The sequence below is a fragment of the Clarias gariepinus genome, chromosome 17, assembly GCF_024256425.1.
Source record: "Clarias gariepinus isolate MV-2021 ecotype Netherlands chromosome 17, CGAR_prim_01v2, whole genome shotgun sequence".
In the NCBI taxonomy this organism is placed as follows: domain Eukaryota; kingdom Metazoa; phylum Chordata; class Actinopteri; order Siluriformes; family Clariidae; genus Clarias; species Clarias gariepinus.
In genome coordinates this window covers 24,672,253-24,692,833 of record NC_071116.1, presented here as the reverse complement: position 1 = coordinate 24,692,833, position 20,581 = coordinate 24,672,253, and the positions used below count along the sequence as shown (strand labels likewise).

General features: G+C 42.0%; 1 protein-coding gene across 1 annotated transcript in view; it reads right to left on the bottom strand.

The window, feature by feature from the left end:
* LOC128545605 (adhesion G protein-coupled receptor F5-like) overlaps positions 1–15,431 on the bottom strand; it is a gene marked incomplete at its 3' end in the record, with an annotated part of 38,383 nt that extends 22,952 nt beyond the window's left edge. The window contains exon 1 of the mRNA XM_053516066.1: positions 15,180–15,431. Coding sequence (XP_053372041.1) covers positions 15,180–15,429 — 250 coding nt within the window. The remainder of the gene's footprint in view (positions 1–15,179) is intronic.
* Positions 15,432–20,581: the final 5,150 nt, after the last annotated feature.

Here is a 20,581-nt window from a genome sequence, read left to right as displayed (position 1 = left end):
GCAGAGTTTGAGAGAAGATGTGTGCCTCCATATGAGAGACCCCCCTTCGGACAGCGATCTGCACACTTTCTGTTTTGAGTGTTTGGGGGAAGAGCACGCTCTCCTTGGGCTCGAGGGAGAGTGTGAGCACTGTTATCTCTTCCCTATTTAGGTGCTTCGTGCGCAGTTCGCCTTCTTTGAAGAGAAACTGCCAGCCGCGGCACATTCTTGGGGTTTACGTGCCGATCTGGCAGACGCGCGTGAAACGGAATCTTCCTTTTTTCTCGTGTTCTCGTATTGGGGCGGGATTCGCCGCGCTTCGCAGTCCGCCTCAAAGAGGCCAGACCTGAGGAGCATCAACTCCTTAAAAAATATGTCCTGAGGCTTACGTGCCCAGAACCATGGGGATGTCTCCTCCCCAGGGAGCGGCGCGTAAAAATTCCAATAAGAAATATAGTCTTCTGCCTGGCACCATCAGGAGGCAGTGGTTTAATCTCCACCACCACTGGTGTTTCGGGGAGCAGCGGTCTCCAGCGAAATTTTAAATGTTTGGTTCCTTCCTGCCATGTTTTAGGATGCCACACATCTAACACACACCCCATCTAGCCGAAGTACATAGTTCTAGATATGAACATGTTAGCTGCACATAAGATCGTTTTAGTTGTGGCTAAGCGCCAGGGGATTTTATCCAAGGGCCAATCCTTTGAGGCAAATAAGGGTTACGCACCAGGAGCTTCATACCCTTTCTATGTGGTTTAAACCCAGATAATTTGACTCTGGATCCCACTCTAGGTCCGCGTTGTTGCTGCAAGCTGCTAACGACAGACGCTTCCCTCATGGACTGGCGATCTTAGATGGTCGTTCAGCCCAAGGGATCTGGAGAGGTCATCTTCTCGCGTAGCACATTAATTGCCTCGAAATAATGGCTTTATTTCTGGACCTGAAAAGAATGAAACTTCTGGCCGCTAGCACACCAGGTTCTGTTTTGGGCACATGACAAATATGGGAGCAGACTTGCTTTTCCTCTGGTAGCTCTGCTCCCAGGGGTCCTGGTGAAGGTCCGTCAACAAGGCTTGCGCCTCGTATTGATAGCGCCCCATTGGCCGACCAGTGTGTGGTTTTCAGATCTAATACCTCTCCTCGACGGCGCACCATGGGTGATTTCAGTGAAAAGGAATCTTTTGTCTCAGGCGCAGGGGACAATATTTCATCTCCGGCTGAGCTTTGGAACCTTTACGTCCCTGACGGGGACCAATTAAGAGATGCTGGTCCTCCAGCCAGTGTAATTGAAACTATACTAAGTTCTAGGGCTCCCTTCACTAGAAGAACTTATCCCCTTAAATGGTATTCATTTTTAAAGTTGGTGCATGGCAAAACATGTAGACCCAGTTCACTGCCAAATTGTTTCAGTGCTGGAGTTTCTGCAGGAAAAGTTGTCCTCTGGCTCATGCCCTAGTACTCTCAGAACGTATGTAGCTGCTATTTCGGCTTGTCAGGTTCTGACAGTTACATATATATGCGGAGTGATATGCGGATCTGCTGAGAGAAATGAGAATCGCAGGTTGGAAGCAGCATGACCGGCGCGCAGCTGTCAGCAATTTCACGTAAATAAGAGCAAAATGGCTTTATACTGGCTTTTACTGGTGCGATTTTAAAAATGTAAGCATACAGGATGATTAAGCTCACAGATCTACGAAAAGTCATGAAAGGAGGGTCCTGGAATTTGATGGAGTGTGAAGTATTTTTTTTTACCCCATTGCGGTCAAATGACCGGAGCTCGGCGCTTCTAGTGTTAATGTGCCATGCGAGAAGATGGCCTCTCCAGCTCCCTTGGACTGGACAGCTATCTAAAACCGCACCCCAGCCCATGAGGGAGGCATCTATCATTAGCGTCTCACGACAATAAAACGCACCTAGAGTGGGACCCAAAGTCAGAAACTGGGGTCTGAACAACATAGAAAGGGTACAAAGCCCTTGGCGCGTAACCCTTATTTGCCTCCGGGGATTGGCCCTGAGTAAAATCAATTCAATTCAATTAAATTTTATTTGTATAGCACTTTTAACAATTGCCATTGTCCCAAAGCAGCTTTACACAATCAAAAAAATTATTTAAGTTTGGAATTTGAATGTGTATGAACCAAAATGATCAGATAGTCCCTGGTGAGCCAGCCGAGGGCGACAGTGGCAAGGAAAAACTCCCTAAGATGGTAGTAGGAAGAAACCTTGAGAGGAACCAGACTCAACTGGGAACCCATCCTCATTTGGGTGAAACATAGAGCAGGAATGTGGGGAGGACAGCATCTAAACATACCAGTTCACCTAATACTCTACGTCCATGAGTCCCCCAGATCTGCTCCTTTACCTAAGGATAATCTATTTATAAAAATGCTTGGCTAAATAAATAGGTTTTTAGCCTGGACTTAAACACTGAGACTGTGTCTGAGTCCCGAACACTATTTAGAAGACTATTCCATAATTTTGGGGCTTTGTAAAAAAAAAAAGCTCTGCCCCCAGCTGTAGTTTTCATAATACGCGGTACTGATAAGCAGCCTGCATCCTTTGATCGAAGTAAGTGTGGCAGATCGTAAGCCACTAGCAGTTCACTCAGATACTTCGGCGCGAGACCATTTAATGCTTTATATGTCAAAAGTAGTATTTTAAAATCCGAAATTTCACAGGGAGCAAATGAAGTGAAGATAAGATAAATGTGATGTGCTCGTATCTTCTGGTTCTAGTGAGGACTCTCGCTGCTGCATTCTGGACTAGCTGAAGCTTATTTATGCACCTAGTTGAACAACAAGACAGTATGGCATTACAATAGGCCAATCTAGAGGTGATAAAAGCATGAACTATTTTTTCTGCATCGTTTAGCGACAATATATTTTTTATCTTGGCAATATTTCTGAGGTGAAAGAATGCTATCCTGGTAATATTATCTACATGAGCTTCAAATGAAAGGCTGGAATTTGTAATCACACAGAGGTCTTTTACTGTTGCACTTGATGGAACAGAAAGGCCATCTAAAATTACAGTGTGATCTAAAATTTTACTCCTAGCTGTATGTGGTCCTATGACTAGAACCTCTGTCTTATCAGGATTAGGCAGAAGGAAGTTAATTAGCATCCAATTTCTTATGTCCTGCATACATTGCTCAACTTTAGTAAGCCGGTTTTTCTCATCAGGTTTTGCTGAGACATATAACTGTGTGTCGTCAGCATAACAATAAGAACTAATACCATGCTTACGGATTATGTTGCCCAGAGTAAGCATGTAAAGGGAAAAAAGCAGTGGGCCTAAAACTGAACCCTGTGGTACACCAAACTCCACTAGAGAACATTCAGAATAATCACCATTTAAGTCTACATACTGATACCGATCGGTCAAATAGGATCTGAGCCAGGAGAGGGCTGTACCCTTACTACATTTTCTAATCTGTGAAGAAGATTACTATGATCAATGGTGTCAAAAGCTGTACCGAGGTCGAGTAATACAAGCATGGTTACACAACCCTGATCAGAGGCCAATAGGAGGTCATTTACTACTTTAACAAGTGCTGTCTCTGTGCTGTGATGAGGCCTAAATCCTGACTGATACAGTTCATGTATGCCATTTTTATGTAGATACAGTATAAGCATAGCTGCTCCACTACTATCTTTTCCAGACTTTTAGAGATAAATGGGAGGTTTGATATTGGCTTGTAATTGGAAATCCCCTGCTTTTAGCCACAACTGAAACGATCTCATGGGCAGAAGGCCCAAAGGTTCTGCCCTAGCTTGGTTTCCATCAGGGTGCTGGAAATGGATTTGACACGCGCGGGAGACACCTGTGCCCGCATTGCAATCGAATCCTACGTGACACCCAAATATGTTGTGTTCTGAGCAGGAAAGAGAACACTTTTATAGCATTGAGTCCTAATCCTAAAGAATCAAGATGAGCTAGGACGACATGCCTATGTTGGAGCGCTAGCTTTGGCGACTGAGCCAGAATCAGCCAGTTGCCTATGTAGTACAAAATACAGATGCATTTTGTATATCTGGGGGTGACAGAACTAGGCCAAATAGAAGAACCCGATAATAGTAAGCTTCGCTCCCGAAAGCAAACCTCAGAAACTTCCTGTGTTGTGGCAATATTTCCATGTGTTTCTATTTGTTAGATGTTCAGCACCCTGAAACATGGCAGGAAAAGACAGAAAAACTAACATTTCTTGGAAACCGGTGTTGCCCGAATGCACCAGTGGCGGAGCATAAACACCAACCTCCTGGGGGTGCCAGGGAAAACACTTCATCCTTGAAAGGAATTCTATGCGTCTCTTCCCGGGGGGAGCCACCCCCATGGTCCTAGCCGAATGAGCCTCAGGACTTCTTCTTTGTGAACGTAGACCGACGTCCTTGAGGCAGATTGCGAAGCACAGCGCGCCACACCCCAGTCTTACGAGGGGGTGTCCGGCTCATAACACTCTCTTTCTGTGCTTCACGCCTCGCGAGAGTCAGAACTGGTCGGCACTCGGTGGCCGACAGTCCCGGTTCTTGAGCACAGCGGTGGAGGAACAGGGTTGTTCATATAATTTTTCCCCCCGAACCTAGTGGGGGGAGTTAATAGTGTCTCCAAACAGGCCGGAAAGCGAGATGGGGCCATCAAGGAGGAACGCACCTTATCCTTAATGCCCGTGAGATTTAGACATAGGTAACTCTCCGCGGAACACCATTGCAGCCAAAAAACGGCCGATAGCACGGGCCATCTGCTTTGTTGTACGAAGAGACAGGTCTGTGGCTTGGCGTAATTCCAGGAATGCCTTGTGATGAAGAGCCCCATAAGTGCTCAAGTCTTTCAGCAGGTCAGCCTGGTAAGCCTGCAAAAACCGCCATGGTGTGTAGTAGAGCACCAGCCTGATCAGCTGCCTAAAAGCTTTTCCTCACCAGGGAAGATGTCAGTCTACACGGCTTGGTGGGAATTGTGTGCTTTTTGAGGAGGGATGATGTCCCAGGAGAGAGATAGGCCGCAAGTGTCTCTTCTATCTGTGACATCATCCTATAACCCCACACCTTCGCATCAACGATATTCAAATAAATCGAAGTTAATGGCACGAAAAACACGGGATGAATAAGACTTATTCCATGAAAGAGTTAACACATCATGAAGGTAGCCAAAAAAAGGCAGAGAGAGAGAGAGAGCGCATCGCTGTGGCTCCTCCCCCCGGCCACCCGACAGAAACCTGTCATCTAAATTTTGAGCGCTTGGGGAAAAACCCCGCTTCCGTGGTCAGATACAATATGCATTACTTACCCACGGAAGCGAGAGTAGGTCTCTCCTGTCCATTCACAAGAAACGCGATGCGCGCTTGAGATGTGGATGGAAAACTTCTTGATCTGGCAAGAGCACGAGAGAAAAGGGAGAATACTGTCTTGTGCACGCCTGCCAGATTGCAGTGTTTAACCCCAGGAATGCGGCGCGGCTCGCGGTTTCTCTTTAAAAAATGCAAGCCGTGCACGAAGCACTCGAAACAAAGTTGTGGAAATTGCACTCCGAAAGAGATTTATCACGCAGAAGTACGACTCTCCTAACAAACTCCACCATATCGGTGAGTTAAAACTTAACTTAATCGGTGAGGTAAACTTATTTGCACACATCACACGCAAACAATACGGTCCTAAAGACAAAAAGATCTGAGGAATGTTTCCGTTCACTCTTATTTATAACCTGCAGGTGCACTTCATCAGATGACGTCACCTGACCGAGGTTATATTATCCGAATATTTGGCATATTTGATACACACATGATTTACGCGAACATTTTACATACACTAAAAGGCTTATTTACAACCACATTTCATCCATTCATACATATGCATTGTGCTATGTTGTTGGTACACACACTCACTTTTTATCTCCCATTCGATCAAAATGCTCCCGATATGAGCCGACACGAGCAGCTTTCAGTCAGAATATTTCTCTATCATAAAGAGGGGCAGATATACTTGCTAATTAAACACTGCATTTTTTAACAGTGACAGCGCGCGATGTGCGCAGTTTTAATTATTGATAATTAAATAATTATTCAATGGTGGACATAACCAGCAAAAAGCATGATGATTATTATTATTTTGATTATTAATATTATGTTCTTTTACTGTTTGTGTTTAGCGTTGAATGAATGAAACTGAATCGATTCGTGTGCATTCATGCCACGAGTCATTTTATCATACAAAGATTATTACATTGCGCAAAATTCACATTTTTATCGTTAAAAATAAAAATGTTTTTACAAGCCTTTAAGCTGTTGTTTGTGCTGTTTTCTTTAATAATAACAATAGACAGATAAAAACAGAGTCTGTCTAAACAAAATTAATTGCAGCCGTTTTGCAAAATGTCCCTTTGCGCCACCTGGCGGTCATTTCACAAATTACTTTGAATTGCGACTGATTTATTTTGGCTGTTGCCGTTTGGCCGCGACAGAGTGCGCGGCAGTCATAGACATTCCCCTTGAGTAACCACTGTAGATTGTAGAATCAAGAAGAAGAAAATTTAAAGCTTTTCGGCGTCACTGAAAAGCCCAATGAAAATGTAAAAGAGAAGGCTCATAAGTTCTGTGGGAACATTCTTCCAGATGAGATAGGAAAGCTTTCTAAAGTTATTAACACAGCACATCTCCTGGGAAAACCTGCATAGACGACCTCCAAACTGAGAGAACCTACAGAGATGCCATCTGGAGATCTGCAAAGAATCATCCCTTTATGCGTGACAACCATTTTTGCTTTGTTGATGATTTGTCCTCATTTGTCAAGGAGGCCAGGTTGAAACTTTGGCCCATGGTAAAGAAGGCAAGAGGCAAAGGAAAACTTACCTATAATGTTCACACAACAGTCTAAATTAGACTAGCTTGAGTTACCTTTGATATCTTTTTTTTTTTGTTTTTCATTAAGACTTGTTCTTTCAAAGTGCAGTTAAAGCTCAGAAATTCAGTTTTTTAATACTATTTCCAGAGTTTTTTTTTTTTTAAGTTTATATATATTCTTCTGATATATCTTTGTCTATAGTTTCTTTAAATGCCCAAGGGGTTAAGAAATGTTACGAAATGTAAAGCTTTATTTTTGTTTGTTAACAGTTAGGAACAGATTTTTTCCCCCAAGAATCCCATTAAGTCTCATGTGATCTAAGTTTTCTAGAGAGCTCAGTGGAGTAATGATGTATGGTTCTCCCAATGCACTGAGAAATCACCAGATGTTTTGTCTTTGAAAAAACAAATCATTGGTGACATTCACCTGTACATACAGACACCGACGCAAAAGGACACTTTATTTGTCAAGTTGTGAAGCTCAACAAGGCTGTGTTCATCATTTGTAATATATATGGATATAATTCTAAATCAGAAAACATGCTGTTATTATTAGATATAGAGAACAGACTCACACACTTGTAACGCTTGGATTTATTAAAATCTCTAGTTGCTATGCAACCGAGGCGGGACAATATAAAACGCGACACAAAAACAATTACTAACCCAGACCAAAGTGTATTATACTAACCCCTATACTAGTAACTATACTAATATTGGACTAACCCCCCCCGAAAAAAAAAAAAAAAACACTTCTTAGTTGTGTTGGACTAATGGCACTTAGTTATTAACCTAGTTAACCCAGTGTAAGTATGTATCCAATTATGTAAACATTAAAGCACTTTTTGTAAGTCGCTCTGGATAAAAGCATCTGCCAAATGCCTAAATGTAAATGTAAATTATACAAAACAAACAAGGTGCACCACAAACCAATATATACAAAATATATACAAAAATAAGCAGTGTGTGTGTCGTATGCTGGTGTGTGTGTGTGTATGATAGTCCAGAGTCAATGATATTGTTGTGGTGAAATGGTGTATGGGAGAGATGGTTCGGTCTCACCAGTATATGATGGTAAATCCGGGAGCACGAGAAAAAGGAAGGAGATGGGAATTGATTGAGTCCTGGGAAAACTAATCCACGGCAACCACAAACAATTGCTCTCACTCTCTCTTCGTGTAACCAGCGCGCTGCTTCATCTCTCCGTGTCGGGCCGCTTGCCGGTTCCGGCTTTATACCGACACACGTGATCCGACGCCGTTTCCGTGTTCCCTCGCGTTGCGATCGTGCATGCTCGCGAGAGCTTACCCTGTGACCAACACTGTCTATGAGGACAAGTAAAACCAGACAGGGCATCATTCTGTGCACAGGTGAGCACCCCTTTATGTGGCTGCGCTACATAGACCCGCCCCCCCCCCCCCCCCCCCCCCCCAAGCCTCCGGCGTCTAAGGAGAATGTTCGTAAAAGCGCTTCAGATTCACCACATTTAAAAAATTTGTTTTTTGTGGATTGCCCCAAGACACTGTGTAGTTAATTGATCCTTTTCTTTTCTTTAATTCTGCTGGTCCCTCCCACTTGGGCGCTAGCTGTGCAGAAAATCTCTTTGCCAGGAATGAGAGTAAGCGAGTTCTTATCCCAACCAGTTCTCCCGGGTGAAAGTGCGCTTCTTTCCTCCGGGTATTCTGATGTCTGGCTTTTTGGGCTTTCGGATGTTTTACTCGGTGTTTCACTTCCTCCGTGATGAATCTGTGTCTGTCCAGTGATGATTGGTTTGTATGAGTGGGTGTTGACGGGATATTGGTGAGCCTTGCTAGTGGTCTGCTAGGTTTAGGGTGGTCTGTTCCGTGTCGCTGACAAACGCTGCAGGTTCTCATGTAGTGCCAGAGGTCCTTTCGCACCGTCGGCCACCATGCCACATCTAGCAACCTCAGCAGAGTTTTTAGTTGCCCCTGGTGTCCTCCCCTGGGATTGTCGTGGTAGAAATTGAGAAAGGTTTTAATTAATACCTGGGGAACCACCAGCTGGAACTTCTCTCCGCATTTTACTGGTACCCGGCGATATAATGCCCCTTGATACTCGAAGGAGACCCTCGGATCTAGTGTGCTTCTTGGATGGTCCGTAAAAAGCAGCTCTAAGATAGTAGGGTCCTCCTGTTGGGCCTGAACTATCTCACATAGGTCGCTGGGTAGGTCGGCGGAACCTTTAGTGTTTGTGATGGCTAGACATGGTTCATCACCCCTTTTTAGTGACGGGGGCTCTTGGGAAATGGTATCTGGACCCAGATTTAAACAGTCCTCGCAGTCTTTCTCTACCCTGGAACCTCTCTTCACCAGCTGTTCCACAGTGTTCACAGTTCCTCTTAGACATCCGGCCACTTTTGGGTTGATGTTCTGCAGGATTCGCCCCACTAGTTCTTCCTCGGAGATATCCGGCTTCCACTTTAGACAGAGGGCCCGGTAGTCATAGGCAAAGTCCCTCAGACGTTGTCCCGGCTGCTGTACCCGAGACCTTAAGTTGACTTCAACTTCCGTGAGGTAGTCCTCAGGTAAAAATGCCGCCATGAATGCCTGTTTAAAAGACTTTAAATCCTTTAGCTTGCCTTTCTCCGCCTTCCACCAACTCAGAACAGGTCCTCGTAGAACCGTGCCAAGGGTTCCTAGCAGCTCTGGGCTGGTCAGTGGTCTGATCTCCAGATAATTCTCGGCTTGTTCGATGAAGTTAAACACATCAGCTGTCTCTGACGCGTCGCCAAAGCCTGAAAACTCCACGCAGATGGATGGTCGAGCATGAAAAGAAGCAGAAGAGGGTGAGACTGAGGAGGTGGGCTGAGCAGAGGAGTGTGGTTGAACACAAGGAGGAATGTCGTAGATATCATGACTGCTAGGGTGCTTTACCTTGGCCGTAGCTGTAGTGATTGAAGTGCTGGGGGAATGTGGATCCTGAAATTGTTGTGCAGGGGTGCAGGCCTGTAACCTGCGGCTGGTGGGCGTACTAGTGAGACGCAGTCTCTTCATCTGGTTTTCCCAGATGACGTCACGTCGTAGAAAACAGTCAACGATGGCTCTCTCCATTTTCTCGAGAGCCTCCTGGCAGTAGCGCTTCAGCCCTTTCAAGCTCGCGTCCACTGCGTCACGAAGACTGATTTCCCGGTTGACACTGCTGTCTAGGGACTGTCTAAAATCCCGCTCTACTAAGCTCACTTTATCTGTAAGCGCCACCATATCCACCTTGCATTGATTTAGTTCATTTTGTAGTGTGTGCACGACCTCAATATCAGTCACATGAGTAACAACATTATCATCATCATTGTCACCACCATGTCTATCCGATATATATAGAGAACTAATCACAGAATCCACATCATCCAGCACATAACTGTCAACAGCAAAGTCGGCTTGGCTACCACTAGCATTAGCATTATTAGCATCCATTTTATTCAGCCACGCCAAACAACACCGGAAAATACCCCAAAAATACCGATTCCCAGTACGTAGAAATCTCTTCAAGATTATGCCCTGCAGTTTTGTACTTTAGCAGCAGCGAGTGGATGGTCCTCATAACCACCTACCGTCAGGGATTGGAACCCAATCTACGACTCATGCTGGCCAACTACAATGACGAAATGGGATTGGAACGTTTCATTCAGCTCTTCATGCATTGCTCAGCATAACTTGTCTCTTGCTGCACCACAGGGAGCGCGGCCGTCACCCTTCCTTGTCAACCGATGACGTCAGAAAACCACGAACCTATGCAACTGGATAGGGGTAGGATTACATTGGCTGAGAGACAAAGACGACTGACCCAGTGTCTCTGCCTGTACGATTTCAACTGATGTAAAAAAGTTACAACCCCTCACCACAAATGGAAGTCTTACTGTATCTCATGTTAATGTTACAGTGGCAGCTCTCGTCGACTCTACCAGATCCAGTCCATAACCGGGCAACCCCTGTCCAGAAGACCAGTACATCAGCTCACAGGTTCCGTCAAACTCCAGATAGGTTTGTTCCACCAGAAAGAAATCATGTTAGTACTGGACTCCGTGACTAGTCAAACACAATCTTACCCTCTCTTGGACCACCGGGGAAGTACTTAAGTGGGGAAATCTCAAAAGGGCAGCCCAGCTACCACCATATTAGCCATGGGATTGTGCGATTGATCTACTCCCAGGTGAGCCGTTACTTCACGGACACATTTATACACTTTCACTCCCTGAAAGGAAGGTCAAATAAGAAAGGAAGATAAATGGAAGACGCCATTTGTGACGCCTACAGGCCATTATGAATACCAGGTGATGCCCTACAGGCTGGTCAACATCCTTGCAGTTTTCCAAAACCTCATGCATGACGTCCTTATAGATTTCCTTCAGCAGTTCATCATCGTTTACGTAGACGACATCCTAATCTTTTTTAAGTCAGATATGGTTTTAACAGTCTCTGTCCATAAAAAGATCTCTTTGCTTCAACACAGTGAGTAAAGATTACTTGTGTATCTTCTCACATTTCTCCTGTCTCTGCAGATTTGACTATTTCAGAGTCCTTGGTCCTTACCAAGAAGAAAGCTGCCTGCCTTCCACTCTCCACACGATCTTCTGTATCCAGCTGCATTGTGCCACCTGCTTAGCAACACTTGCACACCTGTTCCACACAAACCTGTATGCTACTAATGACACCGCATCTACTAAGCTTCGACATTTAACAAGATGGCTCTGGAGCCTTTGCTTTCATAGAGCCTAACTTATTTAAAAACTGCATTCACTTGAAAGTGCTTATTAAAAAAGAGACTTGTTTTTGAGACAAGTGTGTTCTTCCCGTGGCGGCACGGTGGTGTAGTGGTTACCACCTCCAGGGCCTGGGTTCAATTCCTGGCCAGGCTCGATTCCCGTCTCTGTGTGCATAGAGTTCGCATGGTCTTCCCGTGCTCGGTGGGTTTTCTCCCACATTCCAAAGACATGAAGGTAAGGTTAATTGACGTTCCCAAATTGCCCGTAGTGTGTGAATGGGTGTGTGAGTGTGTGTATGCCCTGCAATGGATTGGCACCCTGTCCAGGGTGTACCCTGCCTCGTGCCCTAAGCCTCCTAGGATAGGCTCCAGGCCCCTGTGACCCTGAATACAGGATAAAGCGATATAGAAGATAAGTGAGTAAGTGTTCTTCCTGTGTGCCAGACTGTTACCATGTGAACCATTACAGGTGACTCTCTCAGGATTCTGATGAGAAAATGCAGTGAGTGTGCCATGCTGTCATGAAAGCTAAATGTAGCTAATTTCTAAAATATAGAGGGTTGCTTAACCCTTTGTTGTTTACTTAATATTTTAAAACATGTTCTTTCATAGTTTAGATGTTTTTAATATTAATGTGCAATACTGAAATCAATAAAAATAAATTCAAATTCAAATTTTATTTGTCACATACACAAACATACACAGTACGAAATGTAGTGAAATGCATTACACGGCTGCCATTGACCCTAGAAGAGAATTAAAGTTTACAAATAAGAAATAAATATGAATAAAAGAAATACGATAGAAATTAAATAAAAAAATAAATTAAACTAGGAAAAATAGAACTAAAAATAGAAATAGAAATATGATGTGCAAAAATAGAAATCTACTGTACAAATTGAAATATACTGTGCTGTGTGTGCAAATATGCATAGAACAAAGTGACTTTGTGTTGAGGTTATTAAAGTGTCTTTGTGCACTGGTCCAGGATGTAAACGTAAAACTGTTAAATGTAGTGTAGTTGTGAAGGTAGGTGTGCAAAGTTATTAAAATGTCTTTGTGCAATGGTCCAGGATGTAAACGTATGACATGTAGTGTATATATGAAGGAAGGTGAGCATGTAATTGTCCATAGTGTTCATGGATGTAAGAAGATTGATGGATTTGATCAATTATGAAAAAGATGAAAAGATTGTTAGTTCTGCATAGTGGTGTGGTTGTGGTTGAGAGACCTTATCGCCTGCGGGAAGAAGCTCCTCCTCAGTCTCTCTGTGTTGGCCTTCAAGGAGCGGAATCGCTTCCCAGACCGCAACAGAGTAAACAGTCCGTTATTGGGGTGACTGAGGTCCTTCACGATCTTCCTGGCCTTGGTCAAGCACCGCTTGCTGTAGATTGAGTGCAGGTCAGGGAGCTCGATGCGGATGATGCGCTCAGCTGATCGCACCACCCTCTGTAGAGCTCGTCTGTCCTGCATGGTGCTGTTCCCGAACCAGGTCGTGATATTTCCCGTCAGGATGCTCTCTATGGTGCAGGAGTAGAAATTCCTGAGCACCTTGGAGGGCAGTCTAAAGTCTCTCAAGCGTCTGAGGTGGTAGAGACGCTGCCGGGCCTTTTTTACCACGGTGTTGATGTGACAGGACCATCCCAGGTCCTGCGTGATGTGAACACCGAGGTATCTGAAGCTGTCCACTCTCTCCACTGGGCTCCTGTTGATGACGGGGGTCTGGTAGTCCCTCACCTGCTTTGTACTAAAGTCCACTATCAGCTCCTTTGTCTTACTGACGTTCAGGAGGAGATTGTTTCTCTGGCACCAGTTCTCCAGATTTCCAACCTCCTCCAGGTAGGCCGTCTCATCGTTGTTCGTGATCAGGCCCACCACAACAGTGTCGTCAGCGAACTTGATGATGGTGGTGGAGCTGGTAGTGGCCACGCAGTCGTGGGTGTACAGAGAGTACAGCAGGGGGCTCAGAACACAACCCTGGGGGGCTCCAGTGCTAAGAGTGAGGGAGGCTGAGACATGTCCGCCCATCCTTACTGCCTGTGGTCTGCCAGTCAGAAAATTGGAGATCCACTGACACATTGATGAGCTGAGTCCCAGGTGCTCCAGCTTGGTGGTAAGTGTGGAGGGAATTATGGTATTAAATGCAGAACTGTAGTCGATGAAGAGCATTTTCACATAATTCCCCCTCCGAGTGTCCAGGTGAGTGAGAGATGTATGGAGGAGATGAGAGATTGCACCGTCCGTGGAACGGTTTGTACGATAAGCGAACTGTAGTGGGTCTAGTGTGTCTGGTAGTGAAGAGATGATGAAGTCTCTGACCAGGCGTTCAAAGCACTTCATCACTACTGAAGTGAGGGCTACAGGGCGATAATCATTGAGGGAAGCAGGATGAGGTTTCTTTGGGACAGGAACAATGATGGACTCTTTGAAGCATGTGGGGATCACCGACTGAGATAAAGAGATGTTGAATATCTCAGTGAACACAGGTGCTAGCTGGGCTGCGCAGGCTGTGAGAATGCGGCCTGAGATGCCGTCTGGTCCTGCTGCTTTCCTGGTGTTCACTCTCTTGAAGGCTCTCCTCACGTCGTGCTCTGAGATGATGAACGCGCTTCCGGTGCTGGCAGTGACTTCCTGTCTGCAGCCGTGAGCGCCTCTAGCATTAGCATCGCTAGCGTCTTTAGCTGCAGCTTCGAAGCGAGCATAGAAAGTGTTCAGCTCGTCTGCCAGAGACACGTCTGCGTTTATCATACCGGATGTTGGTGCTTTATAATCCGTTATTGTTCTTAATCCCTGCCACAGGCTCCTAGAGTCACTCTGTTGGAGTTGTGACTCTAGTTTCCTTCCTCTAGCGCTGATGGATGTAAACTCCCGAGGAAGGTAAAAAGGACGACACATGATGGACAGTAGTTCCAGGTTGGGTGTGCAGGAGCGTGTGAGAGGAACAACGCTCGCGCTGTTGCACCAGCTGCTGTTCACCATTAAACACACGCTGCCTCTCCTTGACTTCCCCGAGTCCCACGTCCTGTCCATGCGGTGAACCGAGAAGAACTCGGCCGGCTGAATGGCGTGGTCCGGCACCGCTGGGTTCAGCCATGTCTCGGTGAAGCAGAGGAGATTGCAGTCCCGAATGTCTCTCTGGAACTTTATCCTGGCCCTGAGGTCATCGAGCTTGTTCTCCAGTGACTGAACGTTGGCGAGCAGGATGCCAGGCAGAGGTGTGCGGTGTGCACGGGCTCTCAGCCTGTTCCTGACGCCGGCTCGTTTCCCTCGAGGCCGCCGCTTCGCGTTGTGTCCTTTGTTCTCCCTCAGGATCTCACTCGGCCAGCTCGATCCAGAGTTAAAAACGTCGAATTGTGAGTACATTGTATACCAATAGAAACAAGAGTGTCTCTATCATAACTAATGTACCCCATGGTGGTAATTTTGCCGGTTTTAAAACGCTGTAAACTAACTTAAAGAACAAAAACAAAGAAAAGGTGGTCGGAGCAGTCGTGACGGCAGCCGACCTCACCGGCGCCATCTTGGATCTTGGACAAACACTGAATGAAAAGGTGTGTCCAAACTTTTGACGGGTAGTGTACGAGATTTTAATATGAAATTAAAAATGCACTTATTTTGACAAAGGAAACAGTTAGGATTAAAATCATACCTGTAACTGGTGTGGATGATGTTCCACTGGCTGTGGTTGCAGGAATTGTTTTGTTTACTGTAGTTATGTTGGTTGAGGTTGCAGAAATTGTGGTGTTGACTGTGTTTGTATTGGTTGGGGTTGCAGGAGTTGTTGTGTTGACTGTAGTTGTATTGGTTGGGGTTCCGGGAGTTGTTGTGTTGACTGTTGTTCTGTCTGTTGGGGTTGTAGAAGTTGTTGTGGAAACTGTGGTTCTGTTGGTTGAGGGCATAGGAGTTGTGTTGGCTGTAGCTCCACTGGTCAAATTAAAAAAAGATATATCCACACCTGCCATCACCACATTCTAACAAAAATCATTAAAAATTGTTAAGAAATTGGTAGAAATTTAAACATTTGTTAAACAAATGTCAGTCATCACTACAGTATATGTGCACAATTATTATTATTATTTTATTTATATATTTTTTATTATTATTTTACAAAATAACATGATTATAATAGAATATGCCTTTGTCCACTATACTGTAAGTGCTTTGTTTAGTTTCTACGCATGAAACTTCATCATTTGTTATATCTCACAGTGTCCAATGAGGTTTATTAGGGCTATGAGTGGTTGGATTTACTGTATAAAATTAATTGAAGTACTGTCCTGAATAAGACACGGCAACCCAGATACCATTTCTAATCCCAAAATCACATTTTGTTTATGTGTATGTTTTACTACAGGTATGAGAATCTATTTGTTAGGACAGGACTGCGAATGAAAAGTAACATTTTAAATCTGGTGGAAATTAGGATACTCTTATTTTAAAGCAACAAAATAATATACTACTTAATGTTTAGAAATTTTACAATTTAAACATGCTGTAATTTCTTTCTTAATTGTTTTTTATTTAACTTTACCTTGTAAGTTAATCCTTGTATATGAATAAGCAGAACAACAACAAATATCAGGAAATATTCCGTTTTCCCTAAAAAAAAAGGAAAAAAATATTTACCAAATATTTCTAAATCAACTTATTTCAACAAAATATTTTTAAATGCTTGTTTACGTATTTAAAACAAACATACACAAAAACAAACTAACAAAAGTTAATGACTAGATAGCTAGATACACTAGATTCAGTGTTGATTTAACACTTGCAGAGTCTATTTCAGCCCAGCTGGACTCATACAGTATACACACTGCTTTGCAAGTCAACCCTCTAAGAGTTAATACAACACTTTTAATTTGCTGTGTACCTAATGTTGAGAGTAAGCATTGGACTATTAGTCCCTCATTGCACAGTATGAAAATTATCAAAGAAATTATATTGGTATTAAAGTGGTGTGAATAACTTAAAGGTACATTCTAAGGCATCAATGTCTAATTCCTAGTGAGATACATGGCAGTACAAAAAGTAGTATATGCCCTGTTTAAACAGTACAGCCTGTCTCACAGATTTTATATAAATGGATATCTTCAGCACTACAACAAGGCTATGTTCTACCATCAACATGAATGCTATGCGACATATCCATGAGCGCAATCAGCAAAAATGCGCTACACCATATGCGTAAGTGCATCTGTTTAGGTTCCTGGAGCATTAGGTTTGAGAGTATGTTGCACCGGTATAATGCCTAAGTAAAAAAAAAAAAAAAGAGGCAAAGACCCAGCCATGTCACCTTCAGAAGCCGGCATCATTGAGAGAGAGAACAGCATGACTTTATATACATATGTTTGGAGTATATTGGGAACAAAAATATCTTTGTCTCAGTCATGTGAATGCAAGGTGCAGGAAATTCTTAGTCTAGTCTAGTGTACTTGGCCAGATTCTAATTGTGCCTTTTATCCTGTTAATCAAGAATAACATTATTGGCACGATTTGACAGTAGCTGAGCATATAACACTGAGTTCATTGCTCTATTTTGCACCCTGACCGGATAACATATTTTACTTTTCATTCTGACCCCAAGATAATTCATTTCATTGCGCAAATTAAAAAAACTTTTGGCCATATGTTTACACTATACCACTGTTTGACGTTCATTCGTCCTAACACTGTAAATGAATTACATTTTACATATTCAGTATGTGAGGAACAATGTGTTAAGGAAGTAGCCACCTAACAAAGATGAGCCTCTTTACCCTGCTTGGCAGGATACCTGCCCCAGAAAGATAAATATTAACACAACAACAAATCACAAGAATGAAATATGGCCCTTACACCAACCCTATCTTGCGCACACACACACACACACACAGTAGCACTCAAGCAATTACTAATATGAAAACCCAAACCCAAATTTTGGAATAAAAACCTGTAGTTTAAAAAAATCCTAGAATTCATCTTAAACTTTTTGATGTAATTTTAAGATGAAAAAATTAGATTTAAAATTTTTAGTTGACAGGACAACTGCTGCAAAAGCCAAATTTAAAAGCCAAAAGTTATTTGTTATTTAAAACAGAAATAATCTGAGCTATTTTTAAGAAAACACCCAACCAAGAACGGTAATCATATATAACCTGTTTGTCAGGATACCTGCCCCAGAAATACAAATACTAATTAAGTACAGTATCAAGATAATCAGAATTTAAGCAGGAAGCAAGATGTGCTTCCTCAGGTACGTGATGTAAGCGCTCTTGTGAAGCATGTCGATATTCGTGTTTCCTGGATCCACCCCTTGAAGCAGGTCACCTCAAATACTATACAGTCATTCTCTCCACTGTCATAATAAGCCATGACAAGCTTCAGTGTTACTTGGTATAGAAGTCTGACCCTATGTATGAATGAACACACAAGTACAGTGAATCTCAAATAATGAAAACCATAATAATGTTTGAAAAGGTTAATTTATATTTAATTTAAAAGGTGAAACTCATATATATACAATTTTTTATACAATGTGGTGACTCCAGCCTAACTCCACTTTCCAGGCAATTGTCCAGGTTTCAGTACTTGGCACTGTGTGAACAGCCAGTCTTTTCAGTGATGATCTTCTGTGGCTTACCCTTCCTTTGGAATTTGTAGATGATTATGTTCTGGAAACTGTCCAGCCAGCAGTTTTTTTATGATTATTGTTGTGCGTGCTAAACTAGACCAGAGATTCACAGTATTTATACCTTATAAATAGCAATATACTCAGAATTAAATATATTATTTTAAGTCACTGGAGATTTTTTTTTTTTTAGCTGCAAGTCATGAGCTGTAATACATAATCATCTTATCTTAAAACAAAGAAATGCTTTACATATTTTACTATTTGTGTATTGAATTTCTTTTCAGTGGTGGTCACCCTTTTTTAGATAACATAGTACTGTACATTCATAGAAAAAAAGTTTTGGGGCTTTTAAAATAAACTTTTTTGTTTGTTTTTTATGATTTACTGTAAATAATTACTGACTTGATATTTCAACAAGAGTGATTAGAAGTAGAGCATTTGATTAAAAAAAGAAATGCAGAATGTAATCATTTTGCTTCAGTGAGCTGTAAGTTATAACCAAAAATGTATCTGCAATGTTTAATCTACTCGAACAAGCAAATTTAAATCTAAATGATTATTGGAAATTATAAAAAATTATTGCATTATACAAAAGTATAACTTACCTTTATTAGCCATGATACTCTAGACAGGTTTTAAACTTCAACTGCTACCACCTCAGTTTCTCTACATACAAATATTTGGTACATCAGAAGACATGAATTAGTGGTTAATTAAGTTTAATAGGTTATTTTCTAGCTGTAAAAAAAAAAACAATAAAGAATCATGCTGTGGCAAATTTTAATATTACTTAATATTACTCCTTATGCCTTTGGTATGTGTTTTAATCCTATGTATACATGTGATTCATGAGTTAATGTTTTTTCTTCTGTGTCACTGTGTATGTGATAGGCTAAGAAGGCTAATCTGACCTGACCTTTTGTATGGAAAGTTTTCTCTATGTCTGGAATGTTATCTCTGTGTATGTGTGGATCCAAGGGTAGAAGAAGAACGTCGAACCAGGTGTCTCTCTTTAAAAGGCCCTCCCTAAGTTCACAACTTGTCCTCTAAAATTTTTAGGCCATTATTCTTCACAAACAGTGAATCATTTTTCTTCTTCAATGGTCTGAGTATGTGTAAAAAATACTGTAGTAAGGTATTGTTAAGTTCTTTTACCATGGCACAAGGCAGCCAATCTCAAGATGAAACTTCACCTTTGACCATATGGACCCAGAGCTGTTAATCGTATTTAAACTCATGTCTTTGCTTCTTTAGATGCTTGACCCAAATCCATTAATTTGTGAATAAACCTATTTTAGTCTCGTTGCCCACTCCTGGGAGTGTATTTTGTTCTCAGTTATGCATCTTATCTAAGTTTCCACAACAGTCACTTGAATAAAGAGTAATTGTTTCTCATTTCATGTCATCTTTTTGATGATTTAATCAGCATTTACAGCAAATTTTACACATATTACATTAATATAGTTTGCTTTATATTATGCATGCAAGATTTAACTGACATTCTTTATTTTCTTTATACATTGATTACACACATCTATATTTTGTCTATAACTTCTTTGTTGTTTGTTTAGTTATTAACAACTACTGTTACAGAGTATATAAAATTGCATTTTAAAAATACTGCCTTTGCTCAAAATTCAGATCAAAATAGTCAGGAAATAAATGTAATAAACACTATTCGTAATACTTATAAAGTTGGGGAAAACCAATTATTAAAGACTACAAGTCTAATACAGTATAATACTTTATAAATTCAATATTGATTAATAATTAAAGATAAATGTCAATACAGTAAAAAGAATGTTATAATAACTATACCATAAAAAATTTAGTTTTAGTTCTTACCTTAGCTCCGGCTAACCCATGCACTAAACTAAGGAGGTTTGCCTTTTGAAGCTTTTATAGCTGAACAAAAAGATTGATTATCTACTTCATACTTACCATACCAGTTTTAGTCTTTTTTGTAATTGTTTCCTGATTCCAAGTTATACGGATGGATAAGGGTGACAGGTATGTCCTATCACACTATCACACCCATATCGGGTTTTAGCCAATTGTTGTTTTTTTTGTTTTTTTTTGGCTCTGGATAATTATAAAAACAAAACAGCGCCTTGCAAAAGTATTTATACCACTTGAACCTTTTCAAAAAAAGTGTTTTATATCACATATCACGTGTGTGGTCACTTATGAGTGGATCTTCATCAATGTAATAAAAAAATAACTCTAAGGTGTGTCAAAACGTTTATACTGTATGTGTATATTGTATGTCTGTATATACACATACAGTATAAACACCTAATTCAAAGACCAAAACTTACCTCTGCTGCAGAGGAGTTCATTAAGAGTTCCAGCCTCAGAAATCATACAGAAATGTGCCTTTTTTTGTAAAGACCATAGAATTAGCTATACTGTAGAAGGTATGTCCAGACTTTTGACTGGTA